The 25141-nt window shown below is 34.0% G+C and overlaps 1 protein-coding gene across 8 annotated transcripts in view; it reads right to left on the minus strand.

Moving 5' to 3' along the window:
* LOC108735773 (regulating synaptic membrane exocytosis protein 2) overlaps positions 1 to 25141 on the minus strand; it is a 39277-nt gene that overhangs the window by 7701 nt on the left and 6435 nt on the right. For 6 of the 8 annotated variants that reach the window (XR_001937629.1, XR_001937628.2, XM_018467914.2 and 3 more), the window contains exons 3-11: positions 13135 to 13523; positions 12802 to 13019; positions 9442 to 9680; positions 5527 to 5731; positions 4911 to 5084; positions 4311 to 4613; positions 3818 to 4236; positions 3203 to 3750; positions 1131 to 1399 (exon numbers count right to left, since the gene is read on the minus strand). Coding sequence is in view for 6 of the 8 variants with exons in the window: in XM_018467914.2 (XP_018323416.1) it covers positions 1131 to 1399; positions 3203 to 3750; positions 3818 to 4236; positions 4311 to 4613; positions 4911 to 5084; positions 5527 to 5731; positions 9442 to 9680; positions 12802 to 13019; positions 13135 to 13523 (2764 nt within the window). In the remaining 2 variants the exon portion in view is untranslated. The remainder of the gene's footprint in view (positions 1 to 1130; positions 1400 to 3202; positions 3751 to 3817; positions 4237 to 4310; positions 4614 to 4910; positions 5085 to 5526; positions 5732 to 9441; positions 9681 to 12801; positions 13020 to 13134; positions 13524 to 25141) is intronic. The other 2 variants (XM_018467916.2, XM_018467919.2) reach the window with 2 other exon arrangements.

A 25141-nucleotide genomic window follows, 5' to 3' on the forward strand; every position in this document is an offset into this window, starting at 1 on the left:
CAACCGTGAAGAAGTTGAAATAAAATGCCAATTTTCATATGCATGTAAATACTGTTTTCTTTGGGAAAATTTCAATACGAGGGTAGAATCACTTGCCCTAATCGGCTATGGAGGTAACAACGCTGAAAAGGTTAAGGACCACTGCTCTAGCGCAATGATCTCCACACTATTCATCTCATAGACCAAATTCCAATTTTTTCTATTTTGGGCAGATCTAATTTTGAATTGTTATAAATTCATCAGTTTTAAACGCATTTTTGACAGTTGACCCAGCGAAGTTTCCCATAATTAAAACATAAAGTTCCTCAAATCTAGCTCCATCTTCATAAGTTTCATAAACATTTATGTTTTAAAACAGAGGCAGTCTCTAACTGAAGATGACACCTTGGATGTCGAAACATAATTTAGATTTCTAAACATTATGTAGAATTTTAGGTTGTTTGCTGTTCATTCAGTTACTGTTCCATTACAATTGTGTTTTGTGTACTTATGGAAAGCTATACACTCAATTTTTGTTTTCGCAACCAGGAAAAATTCATAAGAAATTCAAGAAATTAATGTTTTAATTTAGATATTTTTTCTTGTAGCAAACTATTAAAACTCTCCTTTTATTTTACCTACAATTCATTTCTTTATATTATCTTACCCCCCCCCCCTGTTCAATTGGCTTTGATTTAATGCTAAATAATTTATATTTTTCTGCCAAGGCATCTGATTACCTCCGCAGGATAACAGACAAAAGAATAATACTCGGCTGTTCGCCCTACATTTAAATAATTACCTTATATCTTCTTCATGTTGTTTTAAACTAATTACATTATAACATAGTAAGCGTTTGTTTGATATTATTACTATAGTTTTAAATAAACATTTGGTAGATAGACGTATTAGTTAAGAGCCCACAGATAATAATGAAAAAATTCTATTGATTTAAATCTAAATTAGCTTTTAACTATTAATAAATAATATAAAATCTTTTTTTATCATAGAATTATGACAAAAAATCTTTCCAAAACAATTAATTAAAGTAATTTCTAATTTTTTATTCAAAACTGAAGCAATATCATTTTCATCCCTTATCACGTGTCCCCTTAAAATCACGGGACTGTTATCTAACGATTGTTACTTACCTGTCTTTTCATCAGCTGGTACTTCTGTGTTCGACATACTTCTTGTAAACTGGCCTCTCTTCACGCTACCTTCCCTATGATGATGATCGTAACTTCGATGATGATGATGATGATGATGCTCCTGATTAGAGTGTTGTTCCATAGGTTCCCTAATTCCTTGTTCCCTATTGACGTTATGGTACGGTCGATCCCTCTCTCTTTCTCGGTATCCCGAATAAGGATACCTGTCACTTCCACCGGAATATTCGGTACTATCGGGACGAGAAGCACTAGCAGTAATGTTACAAGCATTTGCAGCATTTGGATTAGCATTATTGTTGGACTTATATTTTTTATTATTCTCATTACTAACAAGGGAATCGTCATAGTTGCCTTTAGCTAATTTACTCTTGAATGAACCTTGATTACGAATAGGAGTTTCATCACTAATAAAAGGATCAGGGGATGTGCAAAAATCGGATTTTTTAAACGAACCAGTACACTTACTAGCTTTATATTGGGATATTAAAGGTCTTCTGTACGAAGTGTCAAAGGATTCGCTAACAGTTGGTAAAATTTTACTAAATTCCGAATGTGATTTTAATATATCAGAGTCCAAAGACGCTGCCTGTTTCTGTAACACCGTCACATCGCCAGACTTTTTCATTATTGATCCTTTGAAACGACCCGAGTCCTGAATACATTCTCTAAGTTTTGGTAAAGCGTCCAAGTTTTTCTTCTTCGGCGATATTGTCGCGATTTTATTATTTTCCGTAAAGTTTGGTGTTAAACCGACGCTGATGCATTCAGTACTGTTTGGCAAAGAAGTTTCATCATAACTTTGGCCGTTATTGAAATCGCCAAAAACTGACTCTTTCGAACAATCCAAGTTGAAAGTAATTGGCGAAGATGGCGACGCAAAGAACGGTTTGCAATAATTTTGCACGTAATCCGAACATTTTTGCATGTATTCGTTAATGTCTGGAGAGAACAAATTAGCAACGTAAGGACTGGGAAATGCGCATCTACAGGGTGTTGAGTTGTAACAACTTTGTGGTGAGCCTAAATTTGCAAGGTGAAAGGTCGAGTTGAATGGGGAAATTGCATTGAGTGTAGGCCCTAACGTTTTCATGAATTTTGTCAAAGGTCCATTAGAATCCACAGCTTTCATCCTAGACCAATGTAATAATTTTAAACAAATCTCACTAAATATCAATCATCAATTTTTGTTCTAAATCTATCGAAGAAAATACTGACAATTTTTTCCATTTGTATCTCTCGAACAAAACGAATTTAATTGAAAAATATAAATATGCTGTATATAGATGCTTCCTTAAAAACAGGAAAAGGTAGGGTCGCTAAAAATACGACTTTTTTTATCATCTGTCAATTGCCCTTGTTAGAAAAGGTCATTGACTTCAGACGTTTTCCAAAAATAGGGGAATACTTTCGTAAAAGGAATTAACTTTAGTTGCTATACGTATGTATATAACGTATAAGGCGAATGACCTGATGAAAAAGTGTCCTCAAACCTATTGAACTCTTTTGGTATATAAATGATACTGTGTATATTCGTTGATATATTTAGCACAGCATAAATAAGGAATTTTCAAGTGTTCATATCAAAGATAAAGAGAAATTACAATAATACAATAAAGGAGATGCGCAGTCTCATACATACACACTGAAATCTAATTTTAACGGTTCTAAGATTGATTTTTTGAGAGCTTTGAGAACTTTGCAGTGTAATTCTAAAATATATTGTAATAGTTCTTTAATCAATTTACCCTTTTTTTCATACTGGAAACTCATAACAGTAATGTGGTTTTTAAATACTTTAAGTATTTGAATAATAAAGTAGAACATTTGTAAGTCAGACTAATATTATGAACGCTTTTATTTATCCAGATTTTAGTCATAAAACAATCGCAGAACCATTAAATGTATTTCAGTTTTATCAAAATAGTGTAAAAAAATTGACATTTCTTGGGACCATAAATGGGCTTTGTTTACCCATCCCCTTTTGATAAATTTAAAAAAATTAAATTAATTTCAATATAATGAATTAAAACAAATGTTAATTAGTGACCAACCTGATCATTCTTGTTCCTCGAGGCCTTTCGGATTGTGTTGAAAACGAGCTGCTGGTTACAGAAGCGACCGACTCCATGTCGCTATCAAAATCAACGAGTCCCAAAGTGTCCCTATCTCTTTCCGGCGAATACGATCGTCTCAATCGCGAATGGTTTGCTAAGTCACTATCACTAAGCCCACCGTACCGTTTTTCCCACACTCCCGTTCCCGAACTTCGATACGTGTTATAACGACCTCTTTGTCGAAAAGCTCGCTCCTCTAAGTCTTGAGAAACGCGTTCTTGAAGTGCCCGAGCCAAAGCGTGCGGCACTTGCGGAAGTTGACGTTTCTTCGGTGAACCCGTCGGAGTTGCTGTCGCCGATCTGGACTGGAAACGAGGAATCGGATACGTATAATTCTGATAATCTTGGATTCGTACGTCCGGTGGTGATAACGAACGATGATCGGTAGCGGATCGTCGAGGAGATTTCGAACGGGAACGCGAAAGATGAACACTAGGGGACTCACAAGGGGCTGCAGAATGCGATCTTTGACCTGACATTCCATTCTGCATGAGAAAAAACACATTTATTGGTACATTATCAATTATATTATCTATCGTGTATTTAACATACCCTCCTGTAATTATAGGGATTTAGTGGCTCTTGGTCTCTCCTGGATCTCCTTTCTGTTTCTCTGGGAGGACTGATGGAACTCCCTACACTGCTTACACTGGCTCCGTCGGCTCCTCTTCGTTCTCTACTTCCATCAATTTCGCATTCGGATGGGGTGTCTGAATCGGAAAATCGCGATCCTGTACTCGGGGGAGAAAGATGTTCGCTAGGAGTAAGAGCAATCTCTTCATGAGGTCCAAGCGTTCGCCATAAAGGTTGTTCCTCTAAGGGCCACAGCTCAATAATGGCCTCTCCGAGGAAATCGTTGGCTCCATAACGAACGTAATCCCACACCGTTATCTCCAAAGCACGCTGACGAAGGTCGTTCCGTCTTAATCCCGAATAAACGAACGTTTGATTCCACATCGGATCATTTGTCCCTAAACAGAAAATTTTACAAAAGATTTTCGACTTCTGAAAATACCACAAAAAAGTATATAATGTATATGTGCACCTGCTAGAGTCCTCGTTCGTCTCTTGGACTTTTCCGATCGGTCTGGAAGTAGAAATAATTTACAATACGGATTCCTCGATTGATGTGGCGATCTAGATACAAGTCCTGCTGCACAAACCACAGTTACCAGCAACTGTAAGGTGGCAGGATCAAAGGATAATCGAACTTGGATTCGACCTCCGATACTGGGTGCCAGAGGTGGGTTTCCTTGTCGAGGACGTTCAGGACTTCCTGGTGACGTGACAAGGACGTGAGGACGTTCGTAACTTTCCGAATTACTACCTGGCCATTGCGCCATTTGACCTGATAATTTTAGAAAAATGCTAAATTGAAATACATAGGCTCTATTGTATACCAAGCAAAATTTTTAATGTAAACTGCATAATCTGGACCATACTTAAACACCATCAACCCATTATGTTGTTGCTCCCATAATATATACTTATAAAAAGTATCCCCTCTAACTTACATAGATATTTATCAGCATACGTTACATACAAAATTTTAACCAAATAGTGTGTTTAGGTTTGTGCGTGTGTTTGTGTGTAAATATGGTTTTGTTTCTATTAATTTACCAGTCGTTTAAGCTAACAACTTTACCTCTGTGGGCAACAGACTGACGCCAGGTCGCTTGAGCTGCCCTTCTATTTCCCATACTTCTGGACACTATCAATTCGATATTGGCCTCATGTTTGCTTTCGGCAATGATGTCCGAAACTTCCTGACAACTTTTTCCTTGTAGCAATCTGCCGTTCCACTCGATCACTTCATCACCTATAAAATTTTATAAATTCCTTTAACAAATCTTACACTGACGAGATCCCGTTGAAAGTTAAGATTACTTTACCACATAAAAATAATTTGTTTCGCTGAACGTTGTTTTTATTACTACGGCTTAAAAGTGACTAGCGTCCTAATTTATTGTCTTCGGTCCTAAATAAAAGAAAAAAGGAAGCTTATGTGCGTAAACACATACAAATGTCGACCTTAAACTCTCAGACATACGAAACGAAAATCAGGACACGATGTAATAAATTATGAATCTGTGGAATCAAGGATGAATAGGCTTCTAAAAAATTGATGTCGTCTACAAATAACTCCGAAAAAGAGAAAAAAGTGTTGTTCAATATCCTAAAATTGTAATATTTCGAATATAACTTGATGATCAACTCATTAAACCTTTAAATTAAGAAGAAGGGACAATGTTGTTACTAACCTGCGCGCAATTGTCCTTCGACATCGGCGATGCTTCCCTTTTTCACTTTCTCAATAATAGCACCCCGTTGACCGTTTTCAAGAATACGACCGCCGATCACTTTAAGTCCCAGGATATTGCCAGAAGACTCTTGGCTACCTCTCCGGAGGATCATGTGACCAATCATCCGCGTACCGTCGACGGATACTTGCCATTGTAACGGATGCTAAGCAGGAAATGCAATCTTCAGTAAATCTTTCGACCTTTTAGTCGTTGTTATTCTACAGCAGCAGAGGAGCTTTATTTAACAACAAAAAATAAAACCAAAAAAGCTCTTTCAGTGGGTTTTGCGGCACCAGCAGCACCACAGCAAGAAGCTGCTGGATGTGTCTGGCGGCTTGTCGAAAATCGTTTTTGCAAAACTGCAGTAATAAATACTGGAGTGGTGCCGAGGCCCGATCCTTCAAGGACCATTGTCTAACTGCCATGCCAGCTCCGTCAGAGTTTGGGACTGTTCCAACTTTACATTTGTAACGAATAACGAATTATGTGTGATAAAACCGGCTTTGTTCAACAACATTCTAAACTAACTGAAAATATGCTTTGTAATTTTGCTTCCAAACGTATGTATGCCTCGACCAAATAAATAACTGATTTGAATTGGTTCTTGAGAAAATTGATAGAGTTGGCTTCTTCTATATGAAAGTTGATTATAATGATATTTGGTAAAAAAACACTTTTTGAAAACTTTCACTTAATTTTTATTAAATTCTTAACAAGTTTCGACCTACAAGGCCATCTTCAGAAGGAAAATTAATAACTAAGTAACAACAATTTAGTCTTAAATATTAAAGATATTGTTTTGGTTTAGGATGGGAGATGTAAAAGGGAGGTGTAAATACTTTACACACATTCTGACAATAGGGGAATCGTAAATATTCTCTATTTTGTTTGTTACAATTTCACTGTTTGAATTTAAATGTGACCTTATCTCAATTGACTCTAAAATTGTTAGGTTTGTACTTTTGTCTTTTATACGTAATATTTTTACAGTTTTCCTATTGTCCAACTTGTGTCCAGTTTGTTCTATATGGTTCATAAAACTAGACTTATGATTATAAGTTTTGCATTGTTCATTGATTCGATCCTTAAACGTTCTTCCAGTTTGGCCTATGTATATAGAATTAGATGTATTGCAGGTTAACTTATATACCCCACTTTTTATAAATAAATCTGTTTTGTCTTTTCTATTGTTAATAAATTTAGATAAATTGTGTACAGTTCTAAAAGCTATCGCGACATTTTCTGTTTTTATTTCTTTATATACTTTAATTGTAGAAGAGCCTAAATATGTTAATGTATTAAATTTACAATCTTTAGATGTGACACAAGGGTATAAAGAATCTAAACTTAATTTCTTTTGTTTTTAAAAATTAATCTATCTATAAGATTTGTCTCATAACCGTTACTAAATGCTATTTGTTTGGTCAGAATGTGTGTAAAGTATTTACACCTCCCTTTTACATCCCCCACCCTAAACCAAAACAATATCTTTAATATTTAAAACCAAATTGTTGTTACTCACTTATTAATCTTTCTTCTGAAGTTGGCCTTGTAGGTCGAACTTGTTAAGACTTTAAAAAAAATTAAGTGAAAGTTTTCAAAAAGTGATTTTACCAAATTGGTTCTTATTCTTTTGCTTTTCTTTAAATCAAAAACAAATTCACCGATGTACCTAAACTTCATAAACACCGATTAAACCAAAAATTTTATTTACTCTTATTATTCCTATTTTATGTCTGCTGTTTGTAATTTTTTGATCTTTTTGTAAATAATTTATAAATGTAATATTACAGTAATACATTTAATATATGTATGTTGAAACAAAAAGCCATGCACTGCCATAACAAAAAAAGCCATTAAGCCGAAGAAAGAGAAAAGGTCGTACTGTACTGAACACATGCTTTAAACAATTGACACATAATACAGAATCAAAAATCAGAACACGAAATAATTTTGAACCCTGAAGTCTACACTACAAGGTGCTTCAGGTTTTTAAATGTATCTGGGATGTATTAAAATAAAAATATCTATTATAATACGCATGTACCTTTAAGTAATGCATAAGAATAGTTTTCAGTGTTAATTAACCCAAATTATTTTATTCTTTTCTCTAGCCTTTACTACTCTGGTTTAATGTCGATGAAATGTTAAATACCTACACCCTTAAATAATTCTCCTTGAATTATTTATAATTATCCAGATGTACAATAGAAACTATTTCCTTTTTACAATTTTGCTATGGAAAAAATAAATAATTACGATATTTTCAAATTGCTTTTTGAGAATTATTTATAAGTTTTCACGATGAATATCTGACGAAACAGTTTGAGTTTAACTCAATTTGTTTCAAGTTTATTATTAAGAATTCTTTACTAATGATGGATCTTTTTCTTGTAAAATTTATTATTTAGAATTACCAACATCTGCAAGAAACGATTTCGTTTAAAAACAGTATCTATTTGGTCCTCTGAAATTTGATTTATTTGAATTAATTCTATATAATATGTATATAAATACTGAATACAAAATACCTGTTTTTATTTTCTGTGTTAAATACCTTTTCCAAATATTAGTTTATATTTGTGTCTGAGTAGTCGAATCAAAATTTTTATTATTTTACAGTACCTAACGTTTGAAAATCCACTAAACACAATTTTATTTCATTATTTGCATTGTTACGAGCATGTATTGTGTACGTGTAATATAATATATGCGAAATATATGTATGTACTATATGTGTACGTATGCATGTATGTATGTATGTATGTATATATGTATGTATGTGTCTATGTATTTATGTAAGTATGCATGTATATTGATATAAACACCTTGGGAAGATCTCCCCTTGTAGAATCTTCGCTGGATGTAAAGGTAGAAGAGGTGTCTATTCCAGAGTCCCTGTGCGAGTCTTGGGACCCTTGCCTGTCCCAGTTCTCATGCTGATCGAATCTTACGGTCTTCTTTCTTCGTTCAGTAAAACATCGATTGTCGGCAGTAACATCTTGAAGGGGACGGTGCATTGGAGCCACAATGTAATGGCTTAATGGTGGCCAATCCCCATTTCCTCCTAAACAACATTTGACAATTTTCAAGTACTTACCTAGAAAGTGCTTCGTCTATACAGNTCATGTGGCTAATGAGCGGCAAGTCAATATAGGGATTTCCCCTCAGATTCCTCGTGAAAATTCCACCAAAAAAAGTGATGATACTAAAATGAGGATTACCTCATGGATTTTTTATATAGGTCTTAAGGGGCAAATCTATCCCATGTACAAACTTTAAATTAATTAAAACAATTAAATCTACATTATGGGGGCTCGATGAGGCAAATCCGTTTGAAAATACTCTCGGTAAAATGAAAAAACTTATAAAAAATGGTAGCAATCTCCTTGCCCAATTATGTCGTCGTTTCAATGAAATCTTTTAAATTTGCAAGGAACCAACAAGTTTTATTAGTAGGTATTATAAGACAATTGAAACCAGACGCATCAACTTAAACAACAGTAAAACGATTGCAATTTAAAGTATTATTGACTACAAAAGAATATATGTATATAAATACTGAATACAAAATACCTGTTTTTATTTTCTGTGTTAAATACCTTTTCCAAATATTAGTTTATATTTGTGTCTGAGTAGTCGAATCAAAATTTTTATTATTTTACAGTACCTAACGTTTGAAAATCCACTAAACACAATTTTATTTCATTATTTGCATTGTTACGAGCATGTATTGTGTACGTGTAATATAATATATGCGAAATATATGTATGTACTATATGTGTACGTATGCATGTATGTATGTATGTATGTATATATGTATGTATGTGTCTATGTATTTATGTAAGTATGCATGTATATTGATATAAACACCTTGGGAAGATCTCCCCTTGTAGAATCTTCGCTGGATGTAAAGGTAGAAGAGGTGTCTATTCCAGAGTCCCTGTGCGAGTCTTGGGACCCTTGCCTGTCCCAGTTCTCATGCTGATCGAATCTTACGGTCTTCTTTCTTCGTTCAGTAAAACATCGATTGTCGGCAGTAACATCTTGAAGGGGACGGTGCATTGGAGCCACAATGTAATGGCTTAATGGTGGCCAATCCCCATTTCCTCCTAAACAACATTTGACAATTTTCAAGTACTTACCTAGAAAGTGCTTCGTCTATACAGTTGTTAAATTCAAATTTTAACTCGTTCAGTGTGTCGTACCATAAATTATTATTTATTAAACGCATAGATAGTTGTAAATTATGAATTTTCATGATACCTTCTTATTCGAAAAAAGGCACTGTATTATAATAAATACCATCATTTTTAATTCTTCCTTCCTGTTCAACATGTTTTTATTATAACGAGAGAACAGTGATTTTGAAAATATTTTTAGAAAAAATATCTAATATTAACAAAAATGAACCGTTATAATTTTTCAATATTAATCTATCTATATATATAAAAATGAATTGCTGTTCGTTAGTCACGCTAAAACTCGATAACGGCTGGACCAATTTGGCTAATTTTGGTCTTGAATTATTTGTGGAAGTCCAGGGAAGGTTTAAAAGGTGAATAAATATGAAAGTTGTTAACTATCTTTCAGATTATTTTTATGTAGATTGATAAATCTTAAGTTTTGTCAAATTAAATTTCTGAACGCAACCATAATATTTGACATTTGTCAACTAAGTTTATTTTATACAAAAATTTAGGTCTTTTATATATCGATTGGGGCAGTATGAAGTCTGCCAGGACAGCTAGTATTTCATAAATTTTTGGTATTTGTAAATTCAAGATAAAATTTTTTTTAGTATTTTTGTTCTATTTCTTATAATGGTGCAAAATATACATTAATTTTAAAATTTTGAATTGAAGTTTCAAAGTGCATCGAAAATCAATATCTAACTCTAAAGTTCCAAAAAATTTTAAGGTAAACAGTCGAATTATTTGTAACAAAAAAGTTCGTAGGTGTTTCAAAACTAGCTGAATCCACCCAGATTTGATAATTTGTACCATTATCAATGATGCACAGCAGTTATATTTTAATTTTCATGACATTTTCACTTTGAATGTCAAGCATTAATAATTTAATGGTTATAACATGTCGATATTATATTAGTGTAAAGTGAAGGTACAAATTTTGCATTCAAATTTGGATTTGTTTCCCCAAGAGTGTCACACCCCTCTCTGATTGTCATCCAACCAAATGTTGTCATTTAAACCGAGTCATTTCTTTGCTGTTATTAGTTCTACCGTTAATATCTTAAAACTAGCAATTTTTAATCAAATATTCTAATAGAATGATAACATCATAAATATCAAAATTCGGCCTTAAACACAATTTGATCCTTTAGTTGAACGTTTTAATAATCAGCTAAATCCAGAATATTGTATTATGACAGGATATAGCCTCAACCAGTATAATTGCAGGTCAAAAATGTTTTTTCCCGTTTTCATCCACTAATGATGAAGTTTTACAAAATTCTAGTCTTTAAAACGTTGAATCGATCACCTTCACGCATCCTTTGCTGTCTTTACAAAATCTTTAACCCAAATGTGCAATTTTCGATCGTTTTATCCACGATTATCTGAGAGATTGAGAAGCACACTAACATCCTACGTTAAAACATTATTATCACTAGCTGAGCCCATCCACATTTGGACAATGAGTAATGTTATAGTATAGCAACATCAGAGATATCGAAAGTAGTCCTATGGAATCCTTTCATCCTTTAATTAGACGTTCTGTTAGTCAGCTAGTTGCAGAATATTGCATTATGAGAAGAGATAGACGTCTTCAATTTGATTGCAACACAAAAACGTACTTTTTGCGGATTTAATTTGCTAATATTTTTGAAGTGAAACTTCTATATAGACGGGGTATTACGATATTTTCTGTCACGAAAAAGCGTTACGGCCGCGTGGAGGGGGTAGACGGTATATCGCGTGGCGAGAGACAACCGCTGTATTACATGGATATAATGCGCAGCCGCGCGGAGAGCGAGTATCCGCTAGAGTCCCGGCGGCGTGTGCTGCGCTCAGCTGTTGTTTTCTTACCTCTGCTCTCAACGTGGCTGGACATCATTGCCTCTATTAGCGGTCAAAACCAAATCATAATTTGCAGTAAACCTGTGAAAACGAAATGTGTGCTGAGAGACATAGTAGAAGTGAAACTTCAACGGACAAGTGGAAAAAAGAACCGCAACAAAATTTTTACTAAGGTACATTAACAATCTGCCGGTAAAACTTGAAGTAAAAATTTTGTTGCGATTAGTTTTTCCACTTGTCCGTTGAAGTTTCACTTCTACTATGTGTCTCAGCACACATTTCGTTTTATTAAACCGCTTAATAAAGTCAAATAAAATTTTACAAAAACTGGTACTCTATAAACGATAGGTAAATCGATCGCGGATTGCGATATTTTGGACGTAATTTGCCGTTTTTTTACAATCTTTAACCGAAAAGTTGTTGTTTTCGGCAATGGCTAACTTAGTGATGGACAAGCACACAAACAAACCTACGGTAGAACATTACTATTATTATTATTATATGTATTTATACATATGATAATCACTGTTCCAAATCATGTTCAATTTAGTCGACTAGGTACGTCGTCTATTAAATTATCGCTCGTCAAAATACGTAAGAAGAGAGATTGTAATCCAAAATGCAGAAGTAGAAGGTGCAAATGCCGGCGTGAACATCTTCATGCAGACATAACAACATCAAAAGAAAAAATAAAATATGAAACAGAAGTTTAAATATTAATAGGGCGAATGGTTCTCACCGCTAAGAATTTTTTAATTTTCTCATCTAGAATTTCTTGACGACTTAAATGTTCCGATAATTTATCTCGATCTGATGAACTGCCTGTAAACGTTACCCCAATCAAATCTCGAAAAATTCTTCAACCACCTTATCATGGGAGCAACAACGAACAAAAAGAGGTTCATCTTGAATCTGTCTCTTCGTATACATACACAGCATATATGTATACACAGAATTCGAATGAAATATTGTTGACGTAGTGTATTTTATATAACAAATAAATAAGTTCATCATTTTTTATATTAGGTAGTAAAATGTTACCTTCAGTTATTACAAAAAGTAATTCTATAAAAATTTCCATGAAAACCAAGATGAATCTATCTTTTTTCGGCCGTTTGTAAAGGAAGAATATATTGCAGATATTGTTAGATTGGTCCCGAATATGGGTAACATTTTAAATATATTTATTTCTTACCTTTTTCGCTGTCTCGATCATCACTGCATTCCGGGGTGGACCTGAGATCATCCTCTGAACTCGAAAACGATTTTTGGATTTGCGGTTGGGGTGGATGCGGTTGATGCTTCTTTGTCGACCCAGTCCTTTTATGTTTCTTATTAGAACTTGTAACAGATGACACCCTTTGTGATGGAACATCCATTGGAGAGGTTTCTGGTTCCGAACTGTCAGGATATCTAAAAAAAAGTATATAGCTTCCAGAAAGAAGAAAGACAGGTAAAAGTTATTATGTTGGCTTCCTATTAAAATTTACGCCCCTTTCTTATCCCCATTAAATATGGTCATATTTACCTTCTGGGAACCAAATGAGGATGCTGCCTCATCAGTCCCTCGATCTCTCCTTGGTAATATCTGGGATCGTCTTCGTTATAACCCTGATGTTGATATCGTTCGCAAGAAGGGCCCCTGTTAGAGTCCTGTTCTGAAAATTGTCTTCTCAAAGTGCTACCAGATCGTTGAAGGGGCTGATTTTCTTTTTCTGCAGCGGAATGGGCACGTTCAAGTTTCGGCCGTTTGTCAGAAGGCGGCTGCTGATGATGCATGTACTGTTGCGATTGTTGATGGACGTGAGACGAACGATCCAGGGCAATTTCCAACTGACCTCCGCCACCTATCATCCACTGACCCGTTTTCCCAAGCAGTTCTTGTTTCTTACGACATAAAATACAGACCCATACCACCTGAAACGAAGAAATAATGCAATAATAAAATTACTGAAGCGGTAAGGAGGAGAGTCTCTACTCTCTAGCGTCTCATTTTCCTCTCTCTTGAATTTGGCGGATGAGTCGAGCGTATTTGAGAAATTGTACGTACGTGTCAGAGCTGATAGATTAACAGATACAAAACATTAGTTTGGCTTTGATTATTATTATTAATCCACAATAAACATAAGTATATTCCGATAAAATAAACTTCGTGAATTTAAGAATTAGATTTCAATCAGATTATCGAGAATTTCGTAGGTTTCCGCGAGGATAGCTGACGGTGAAATTCAAAATTTTGAGTTTATACGTCGTGTCTTCAAGTTGTCGACGTTTCATCCTAGGGCACACCGAACATTCTCAGGTCTAGATAATCTGAATAAGTTGTTCTTCTGGTTCAGATACTCCAACGACAAAAGACAAAAGAAACATCGCTAACAGCCAACTTGACGAGACGACCTATACAATAGAAAGTATGAATGTGCTGTTTTTTATAGCTAATTATAAAAAAACAAGTTTGATTTTAAAATATTTAGCTAATGTAAATAATTAATTACATATACCGTTTGTATTAATTCCAATTGTCGTCAAATAAACGTGTTATTTTACAAAAACTTGTACACTGATCTAAAAATCTTAACAAGTTATAGGTCCACAATTGTACTCTGTATTAAAGAAACAATTGTTCATTACGAAATCGGAGTTCAATCCTGCAGTAGATTGTGTCAAACCTGAGAGATGCATGATAACCAACTTCAAACAGGTTTAATGAAATTAATTATCAAGTTGTGATATCGACGAATGGAAATCTACATGGGTGAGAACAAGTTAAAGAAGTATACATTATATGTACTAGGATGATAAGAAGACATAGGAGCAGACGTTTTTTATGCACGATCTTGAGCTTGATCAATTAAAATATACATCATTAAAGTCTGACAGGGTGTACAGCGCAAAATCAAAAAAGTTTCCGTTTTTTTTCTAGCTACTTGTCTTTACCTTTCCAGTCATACCGTTTTGACCCAGCATATTTATGGGAAACAAAATTAGCCCATTATTCCCGATTTTCCTGTTTCGTTCGTATACACTTTATATAAACTATATACTACTCATGTTATTAGAAGTAGTAATTAATTGTTAGCTGTGTGATTAAGAATAATATAGAGAGGTGCAACGAAATTGACTATTATGAAAAATTTAAATTTTTGCTTAAAATTTTTTCGTCGATACCGCGCCATTTAAAAAACTTCCCGTATGCTTGACAAATTTCCCCGCCTTTTTCCCGGTTATTTCAAGTCAATTTTATTTACCGGTTTTTCCCTGTACGAACAATTTCAATTGTTAAAAACCCTGAATCAAACGCACCAACCACGTAAAGACTGTTTTTTTTTACACATGAAGGGTAAAATTGAAAATCTTCACGTATCAATTCATAATCTTACTGATACCCCGACGAAAACCTTAAGCAAAGAAAAGTTTCTGTAGTTTTCTTTTTGTTAATGAGAAACAATATATTTTCAGTTTAATTTTTTAAAAGTAAACATTGAGAGGGTGTATTAAATGTTACGTTCTTTACTCTGTCATAAAGTTAATCATAATCGTTCGCGTAATTGCTTATACATAACAATAAAAAATATTAGTTTGCTATATTTTTTTGAAACTTTTAATTTTTAAAAAACTTAGCTAATGTGAATAATTTATTACAAATCTCATTTGTGTTTATTCGAGCTGTGCATTGGTCCTCTAAAAATCTTAACTTTACATTTTCTGTTTTCTTAAAATAATAATAATAGTAATCAGTCCGAAGGTTCCACGTCTTCCTATCTTGAGCAGGGCCGTCTTTAAACTATTGGAGGCTCTAGACACATAAAGACAACGGGGCAACAAAACCAAAAAGAGTAGATACGCAAAATTTTATTTTATTATTTTTTTATAATAATAGGTGTATATAATAGTATATGGAATAAAGAGAGACTATTCATATAAAAATAACTTAATTCTAGCTACTTTTTTGAAAGAAGGAATTGAAATTAAATATTGATCGAGTTCCTGAATTAAAGTTTTGATTATACACCATACTTAATCTATCGACAAATGACAAATGATTGAAGTTGTTCCTTTTAATAGACACATAAAATTTTAGTGTATTAGTTCTGAGAATTCTTCCTGGAATATGAAAATTGACCTTCTCAAGAAGTTGTGGTAAGTACATCAACATAATCCTTGCAAACTTTAAATAAATACATGACATCGAAATAGCTTCTCAACAATTAGGGAACAAAGACGAATTTCACGTGCAATATTAATGTAATCATGATCGATTCTATGCGTTGGATTACCCGATTTTCCTGCTAAAACGGACAGAAATCTATGTTGAATACGCTCAACACTGTCCGATAGATAAGTATGACAAGGGTTCAAGATTTGAGAAGAATATATAGGTAAGGCTTGATGGAACAAGCGATTGATAGAGCAAGATCAAGGTACTAGACTGAAAAATCCTTAGAAATACCCATTACCATGGATAAAGTACGTGATGACTTATTGCATATTAATTAATTGATGATGGCTGATATGCGAATCGAATAGGACACCAAATTCCTTTACCAGCGAAAATTCTCTCGAGAAGAAAATTCTTTAATAAGACACAATAAAACACTTATCAAGACTAAATTTAAGACAATTATTATAACAAAAATTATTAATCCGATAAAAATCAGATTGTAATTTATCATCTACAGAATTAATTATGCGATAGATTTTAAAGTCGTCAGCATTGAGTAAACCATACGGATTTCAATTGCTACATTAAAAAACAGAGAACCACAATGGGATCCTTGAGGTACTCCAAAACTAACGGTATGTTCAAATGATTCTAGATTTATTCTACAATTATTTTTATTTCTTAACAATCAAAGTAAATAAATGGATGATTGTAATATGACTCGGAAAAGTAACTTTCTTAGCATTCACAGGTTAGCGCTTAAAATCGTCAATCATACGTTGTTGACAGGATATCACATTCTAACGGACATCAGCGACAAACTGACCAATCTTTGTTGAAACATTGAAGAGCGTTCGCCAGTAGTTATAATCATGCTTAGAAAAATTCTCAATGCAATGTCTACATTTGGAAATGTGTCTTTAGTTATTTGAAATACTTTTAGTCTCTTTATTTAAACAGTTATCAAGTATTCTGCTAAATGCAGACATTTTCTTTCTCGTTAACATCTTTATAATAGATCCTGATCATCGAGTCGGCTTACTTGGGTCAGTCACGTTCAGGTTTTAAAAATTATTGCAACAATTTTTTTTTGTTGAAAACTTTAATATAAAGTTTTGTTTGTATTTTCACTTAACATTGTGGTATACTCTGTATAAATGTTTCAAAAATCATCTACATTTTTTGTAGGTATTCTAATCAGTAATTATTTTCTTTTTTTTCTTCAAAATAAATATATCTATCGGTAATAAATATAGGTTTTCGATTGGTGGAAAGATGTGGCAGGAACTAGATGGCCCCTGTCGATTACGGGGCCCTGGATACTTGCCCAGAGTGCCCCTTAGAAATGAGGATCTTGATCTTGAGCGAATCTTCGCATTTCTCAAAAACTAAAGCAACCTACAGTGAAATTCGTTTATTATGTCTCCGTCAATATTAACCAACCGCTTAATATAAAGTAATTGCAGTGTTAAGTTTGGTTTTCATATTAAATTCTCTATAGGAAAGTTTGGATATAATGTCTCCGTTTAAAATGACATATCGTTTGTTATGACTGATTCTCAAGAAATCATATCCGGCTATAGTGACCCAAATGATTAATAATAACATTTTCGCTCATTTTTCTGACCCTTTTTATGCAAATTGATATTATAATTCATCGTTCTTTCTCTTTTTCTGTTAATATATATGTACAATTTGTAGTTTTTCTCTCTATTAAACTAAATAAATAGCCAAAATAGAAAGTTCCTTATTTTTTAAGATTATGCTTTGTATGACACCCGCTTANAGTTTTTCTCTCTATTAAACTAAATAAATAGCCAAAATAGAAAGTTCCTTATTTTTTAAGATTATGCTTTGTATGACACCCGCTTAGTATGACGTGTTATCATTTCCCTTCGATGTCATTATAAGCGGATTCTACTGTATATTTCTAACTTGCGAACAGTAATCTAATCCAGATCTACCTCTAACCGTCTTAACTCTTGTTTCTGCTTTTAATACGTTTCTAACCAGTCTTCATGTCTCAGAACTCATCTCGCCTATTAATAATTGACATCTATAGCACCCTCTGCTCTCCTACTCATTACCTCCTCTTTTTATTCACTGTATTTTTAACATCCTCCTATAACACCGCACCTCATACCTTTTAACCTTTTCTTTTCCGCAGAATCCACGTTTCACCTCGCTGCAGAATCAAACTCCAAGCAAACGTTTTTAAAAAATAATTGACTGAAAGTGACTTCTTTTTGTTAAAAGTGACCTATCCCGGCCTTTTTTTCGTTTAAAATGAGCAAGTAAAAATGACAAGTTTGAACTGCACTTTTGCGTTCATTCGCACACTCTAGGGCAAAAACGTTGTTTATGATGGCGGATACTTTATAGTTGCCCTGCTTGACACGGCCATTCGTTCTTTCCGATGACGTTAAAATTTTCGTATATACGAGGACCATTACGTGTAGTAAATCCTGAAGGAACAGAAAAAAAATAAATACCCATTTGTCAAAGTCATTGCGTAACCCAAGTGAAACCTTAAATCACAGCGCTCACCACGAGGATGCTGAATAAGTGCTGATAGCAAATGTTAGGTACGCGACACATTTTAGACTTCACTAATCTTGGCTATTTTTTATTTTTATTATTCAAGAAAAGACATAAAAAAATAGTATAAATAGTAAATAGTAGGCTGACAAGTAATTGCTTGGTAAAATTATCATTTCCTTATCATTTCCCTAATAAATGTATATGCCAAGGAGATCCAACAGCATGGCCATCACGATCCCTAGATCTAAATCCTTTAGATTTTTCTTTATGAAGATATGCCGACTAGAATTTATAAGGGGCATGCCCCATGTAGCGTGTAAGTCTCATGTGGCTAATGAGCGGCAAGTCAATATAGGGATTTCCCCTCAGATTCCTCGTGAAAATTCCACCAAAAAAAGTGATGATACTAAAATGAGGATTACCTCATGGATTTTTTATATAGGTCTTAAGGGGCAAATCTATCCCATGTACAAACTTTAAATTAATTAAAACAATTAAATCTACATTATGGGGGCTCGATGAGGCAAATCCGTTTGAAAATACTCTCGGTAAAATGAAAAAACTTATAAAAAATGGTAGCAATCTCCTTGCCCAATTATGTCGTCGTTTCAATGAAATCTTTTAAATTTGCAAGGAACCAACAAGTTTTATTAGTAGGTATTATAAGACAATTGAAACCAGACGCATCAACTTAAACAACAGTAAAACGATTGCAATTTAAAGTATTATTGACTACAAAAGAATATATGTATATATATATGTATTCCTCCAAATGGAGATATAAATTGTTTTGAAATTTGTGGAAAACTACTACGAAAAAAGAAAATCCCTTTATACTGTACTTATAGTTTCGGTAAACAATGAAAATATTAATACCAATAAAATCATAGATGTTGATAAAAAAAATGGTTTCTTTTAATGTTAGAGACGAAAGTAAAGGAATAATATGTGTTCTTACATATGACATATGTAAAAGTGAACAGTTTCGCATTAGTAAAATATATTTCTCATTCAATTTTGTGTTTTTCATTAAAAATAAAGTTCATTTTTCCAAAAATTTTTAATGGGGTAGCAATAATTTTCCCCCGCGGGGGCCACATGCGGCATTCGTAATAATGCCCAAATGCGGCAAGGCATTAGATGCCTCTTCGTTACCCTAGGGGGCAACCTCATGGGGCCCACAAAGAGTAGTGGAACGCGCTGATGAGATCCAAAAAGATCGAAATCGCGATCCGCGTCTGGCAGTTTCGACAGAATACAGACCACTTCGAATTATTTTATTCGATTAAGCTAACGTGCCTATCACGTTGAGGTTGGCTACGCCGGGATTCGTTTTCAGCAAGTAGATATCCACACAAGTGGACCTTGTTGGAGCATACGTAATCCTAAAATGTAGCATCGTGCTACAGATGGCGTTTACTGCGCCATTTGTAGTATTTTCTAAAACGCACTGTTAAGACAGCAGGTAAAAGTTGGTCTGTGTTCTGTCGGAGCTGCCTGCGACGCGCTGATGAGATCCAAAAAGATCGAAATCGCGATCCGCGTCTGGCAGTTTCGACAGAATACAGACCACTTCGAATTATTTTATTCGATTAAGCTAACGTGCCTATCACGTTGAGGTTGGCTACGCCGGGATTCGTTTTCAGCAAGTAGATATCCACACAAGTGGACCTTGTTGGAGCATACGTAATCCTAAAATGTAGCATCGTGCTACAGATGGCGTTTACTGCGCCATTTGTAGTATTTTCTAAAACGCACTGTTAAGACAGCAGGTAAAAGTTGGTCTGTGTTCTGTCGGAGCTGCCTGCGACGCGCTGATGAGATCCAAAAAGATCGAAATCGCGATCCGCGTCTGGCAGTTTCGACAGAATACAGACCACTTCGAATTATTTTATTCGATTAAGCTAACGTGCCTATCAGGTTGAGGTTGGCTACGCCGGGATTCGTTTTCAGCAAGTAGATATCCACACAAGTGGACCTTGTTGGAGCATACGTAATCCTAAAATGTAGCATCGTGCTACAGATGGCGTTTACTGCGTCATTTAAAGTATTTTATAGATTTTGCCTTTGTATTATAAACAAGACACTTTTTTATATTCTATTTACATTTAGTACTCAATATTAATTTCATAAATGTCATCAGCAAAATCATGTAGATATATCGAAACTTTAAAACATTGTAAGAGTGTGGAAAGAATACATATGCTCCTAGTGACATTTAAATCACGATCGTGTTAGCTATTTGAAGAACCGAAACCTTAACAATTCTTAATGAATCCTGAGATGAATCCTCAAAATCCGCTTGTCATTCTAAATTGTGTATGTAAATGAAATAAGTTATGTGAGACCTTTGCAAATGCACATGCTTAATTTTACGTTTGTTCCTATTCATCGTAAGTATGGTAAATTAACACATTTTTAATTGAAATTGATTATTTTGTTGTAATTTTCAAATCCTGTCTCATATCGAAAAAAGCAGAAAATTTATTTTGCACACAAGCGACTCGACTTTTAGAGGCCATTCAAGTATTACGTAAACCGAATTTTAGTAATTTTAACACTCCCCCTTTTCTTACGAAAACATTGGTATCTTGCATATTTTCTTAAAATCTTTTTAACTTAACCATAACACATCGCTTGAGAGGGAGTGAGCATTGTCTGTTATTTGGGGGAATCCCTGAACAACTGAAAATGCATTTTGCTTTCGAACATACACAAGTAGGGTAGTCATATTTGTTCAAATCAGAATCTACTTAATTTTGCAGAAAAATCAGAACAATAAATATTATTAACATAATCACCAACGAGACCCCCGCCCCCTTATCATAAAAATAAACAAAGAAAATAAGAAGGGCGTCAAATTTAGGTAAAAATTTACGTTACGCCACTAGTGAACATTCCTAACAATTTTATGCAGTCTTTTCATTTATTATTGTTAATTGTTAATACAGTTTAATTAATGATGTAACCTTAAACATATTATAACTTCTAAACAAAAACGAATTGGACCCATGTTCATTTAAGAAAATATGAGTAGTGTGAGTACTAAGTACTAATAGAGAATGGAAGTTTGGATAAAATTACAAAATGATATTATAGTCGAGAATATAAGAGGTTAATGTTTAAACACACGATACGTATATTATTAGCAGTTTTCTTGCGTCAGTTTACACAGTTATTAGTGAAATTGATAAGCCATTATACTTCGAATCACTCATCAAACACGTGCAGATAATACAGAGTGATTTACGTAAACGTACTAGCTTTTACCCACGACTTCGTCCACGTATAACAATTTTTAATTATTTTCAATAATAATAAGTACAATTGCTGTTTTATGTGTATGGTATCTACGGTTGCCACCCGTACTTTATTGTAAAGTATTGTACTCTATTTCGACTGTGCGTACGTTATATTTTACAAGACACATAAAGTACGCAAAAATACTTTATTTAAGGCCTTAAGTAAACATCGTAATTTTGTAAGCGATTATTCGAAATTCAGAGTATTTTTACATCAATAATATTGCACAGAAAAATGGCAAGCCATATTTACGGAACAACCTGATTTCCCAAATCTNTGCCACCCGTACTTTATTATAAAGTATTGTACTCTATTTCGACTGTGCGTACGTTATACTTTACAAGACACATAAAGTACGCAAAAATACTTTATTTAAGGACTTAAGTAAACATCGTAATTTTGTAAGCGATTATTCGAAATTCAGAGTATCAATAATATTGCACAATACAATATTTTTGAGAATGTTTCTATGTTTCTGAACGCTAGTTTCATTGACAGGGAAATTCCATTACAATATTAGATGTATTTAATATTATGACAAATATAAAAAACGATTTAATTAAAAGAAAAGAAGACAAGTTTTACGGAAAATCGAATCCATAGAACAATCTTCACCTGGAATAAAAGCAAGAGTGTATAAAAACTTCAATTTGTTTATAGAAAAAGCAGTATGCTATTTGGAAAAATGGTTCAACTACAATGATGACAATTGGTTAGCTCTCATAAGTCATTTTAGCTTGATCACCTCTCTGTCCTTTGAAGTGATTGTTAAAATTACTGAAACCATAAATATAGAAACAAAAATTAATTATGATGCCCTTTACAATGAAGTGAACCATTTAAATCAAATTCGGAAAAAAATCAAAGAAACATGTACTGCAGAAAAATGGCAAGCCATATTAACAGAACAACCTGATTTCCCAAATCTGTTCAAAGTAGTGTCACTTTTGTTGTCCGTTCCGTCCACTTCAGCATTTACAAAAGGAGTATTCTCTGTTATGAACGCAAAGTAGCGAGACGACAGGAATAAAGCTTCATTAAAACTTATTACAAATGAACTTTTAGTTTATTTAAATCTTTGTTCACCAGTCTCGCGTTGATAATGCCCACGTGTGAAGTGGGCGAAACACGTGTCCGCTCATATAAAATTTATTTGTGGTAATTAGGGGTGAGTATTCCTTTTAATTTTTTAATTTGTTTAGAACAGTAATCTAATCTAAGTCTAGCTCGGCCTTCTTAACTTTTGGTTCTGCTTCTAATACGTCTCCATCTAGCCCGTCATACCTGGAAAAGTGTCCTACCAACCTGTCTCTCCTATATCTGATTGACTTAGTGTCTTCGGTTTTCCTTCCTGTTCAGTATCCAGGATTGGCTGGCTTTAAGCTTTCTGTAGATTCCAAGCACCATGTACGTAAATGCTGCTGCAATAATGTTCCACAAACCATGATTGTTTTTTTGATCATTCTTCATTTTGCTTGTCTTATTTTCATCTGCCTAACAACCATCAATCAATCCATCCATCCATCCATCGAAGGTGTTCAATCTGATAGTTGGTTGGACACGCACCTCTACTTCCTATCTTGGGCAAATCTTGCATTTCTCCAAAACCGAAGTACCTTGAGAAGGTGTCCTACCAATCTTTCTCGCCTATTTCTTATTGGCTTCGATAATGCCTATCTGCTCTTATTATCCACGGTATTTTTAAATTCCACGTATCACACCACGTCTCAATAAGGTCGAAAATATCATTTTTTTCAATAAATCTATCAATTTTTGTTTTTTTGTGTGAATTTACTATTAATGTGTTACGTCTTTAAAGCGAATATTATCTTTTCCTCGTAGAATATTTGGCGGACTTAGTTGATTTTAGTCCTTTTTTTCCCATTTTTAGGAAAGTAGTGTGGATAAACCTCACTATACCCAAGAGGAGGTGACGACGCCAGAAGCGGGCCCTAAGATTTTTCACAAATCATCTAAAGAATTATACAAAGCTGTAGCTAAACAATTTGGCATTACCTGTAAAATGTCCGACCAATGTAGATGTTTAGATTGTCAAAGTCATTATTTCGACTGTGAATACGAACAGAACGAGAATAACAAATCAGACGGAGGCTTGGGTGCCGGATCTCCGATGTTCATTTCGGAAGTGATGCACGGGACCGCATGCGTTTTACTTTAAGCCATCATCAATCACCACGGGAGAAAGAACTGACGCTAATCAAGAATTTACTAGTTAGATACTTTGCAAAAGGGTATAGTAAGCTTAAATAAGTACTACTCATACTTGAAACAATTTTAAAATAAAAAAATGACTGAATATTATATTACCTATGAACATCATGGCTCTAAAATGTATAACTATGAGAGGACCTAACGTACATTCATTCACACATATACATGAATTCATGCATAGATACATTATATACCAGGTACTTGTAAGGCGATTTTATATTACGTATGTGTATAGATATGATGTCGAAATTAAGAAGAACAATGCGCTATTTTCATTAGACTCAACAGGTGTGATTTTTGGTTATTTTGAACTGTTGAAGTTCAAATTGGGCAGAGGTGAAAGAATAAGACGCTATAAGCAAATGTGGATTCAATCGATGGCCCATGGTGATGTCTAGAATATTTTGAAAATCGATGCGTACAATTTTGTAGAAAAGATTATCTCTCTACAGCATTTTGCGTATGTACAAAGTGTGACTTTAACCATTTGGATGACCGCAATCCCACCAATATTATTTGATCAGACTTTCAGAGTAGATTTCTATTAAATTAAGGTCAATTTCGGCTAGAAGAATTTACGTACCAACAACTAAGAAGCATCAAACTTTTTGATCATAAAATAGTCTGCCAAAATTTCATTAATTAAAAATATCGAAATGTACGAAAATGAAGATGACTTACCACAAAATCTGCAGAATCCCACTAAATGAGACATCCCAACTGAGTTCGTACTTTAGCCAAAACATGAATCGACCTTGAAGGTTCTGTTAAAAACCGGTAGTGGGACTGTGGCAATTTAGATAATCAAAAGTCACACATCCACGATTCAAAGAAATGCTATAGAAAAATGATCTCTTCGANTACGTGTGACGTCACATAATAATACAAAATAAGTATTCAAGTAATGCTTCACTTGTATGAAACTTGTTTCCTTCCATTTTGGAAGAAAATCCACAGCAGAATATAAAACCTAGGGGTAGCCAATTTGCGGTCCGCGGGGCCGAATGACCCGCTTTGAACATTTTCCCGACTCGCAAGATTCACCATAGCAAAATATATAATTTATTTCATAATTACCAAAATACTGAAAACCAATGTAGTAAAAAGCATCCGTATATAGAGTGTTTTACGATGACCACACATTAGAATATTTCGGAAACTACAACTACTTCGATTTAAAATTTAAAAATTTGTACAATAGCGTTATTGGGTATTAAAATAACGGCATCTACGTAGCACTTCCTACAGGGTGTTCCATTTGGACATATAATTGTTTGAAGTTAACGAAATCCGCTAT

This window comes from Agrilus planipennis, unplaced genomic scaffold (assembly GCF_000699045.2).
Source record: "Agrilus planipennis isolate EAB-ADULT unplaced genomic scaffold, Apla_2.0 scaffold138, whole genome shotgun sequence".
Classification (NCBI taxonomy): domain Eukaryota; kingdom Metazoa; phylum Arthropoda; class Insecta; order Coleoptera; family Buprestidae; genus Agrilus; species Agrilus planipennis.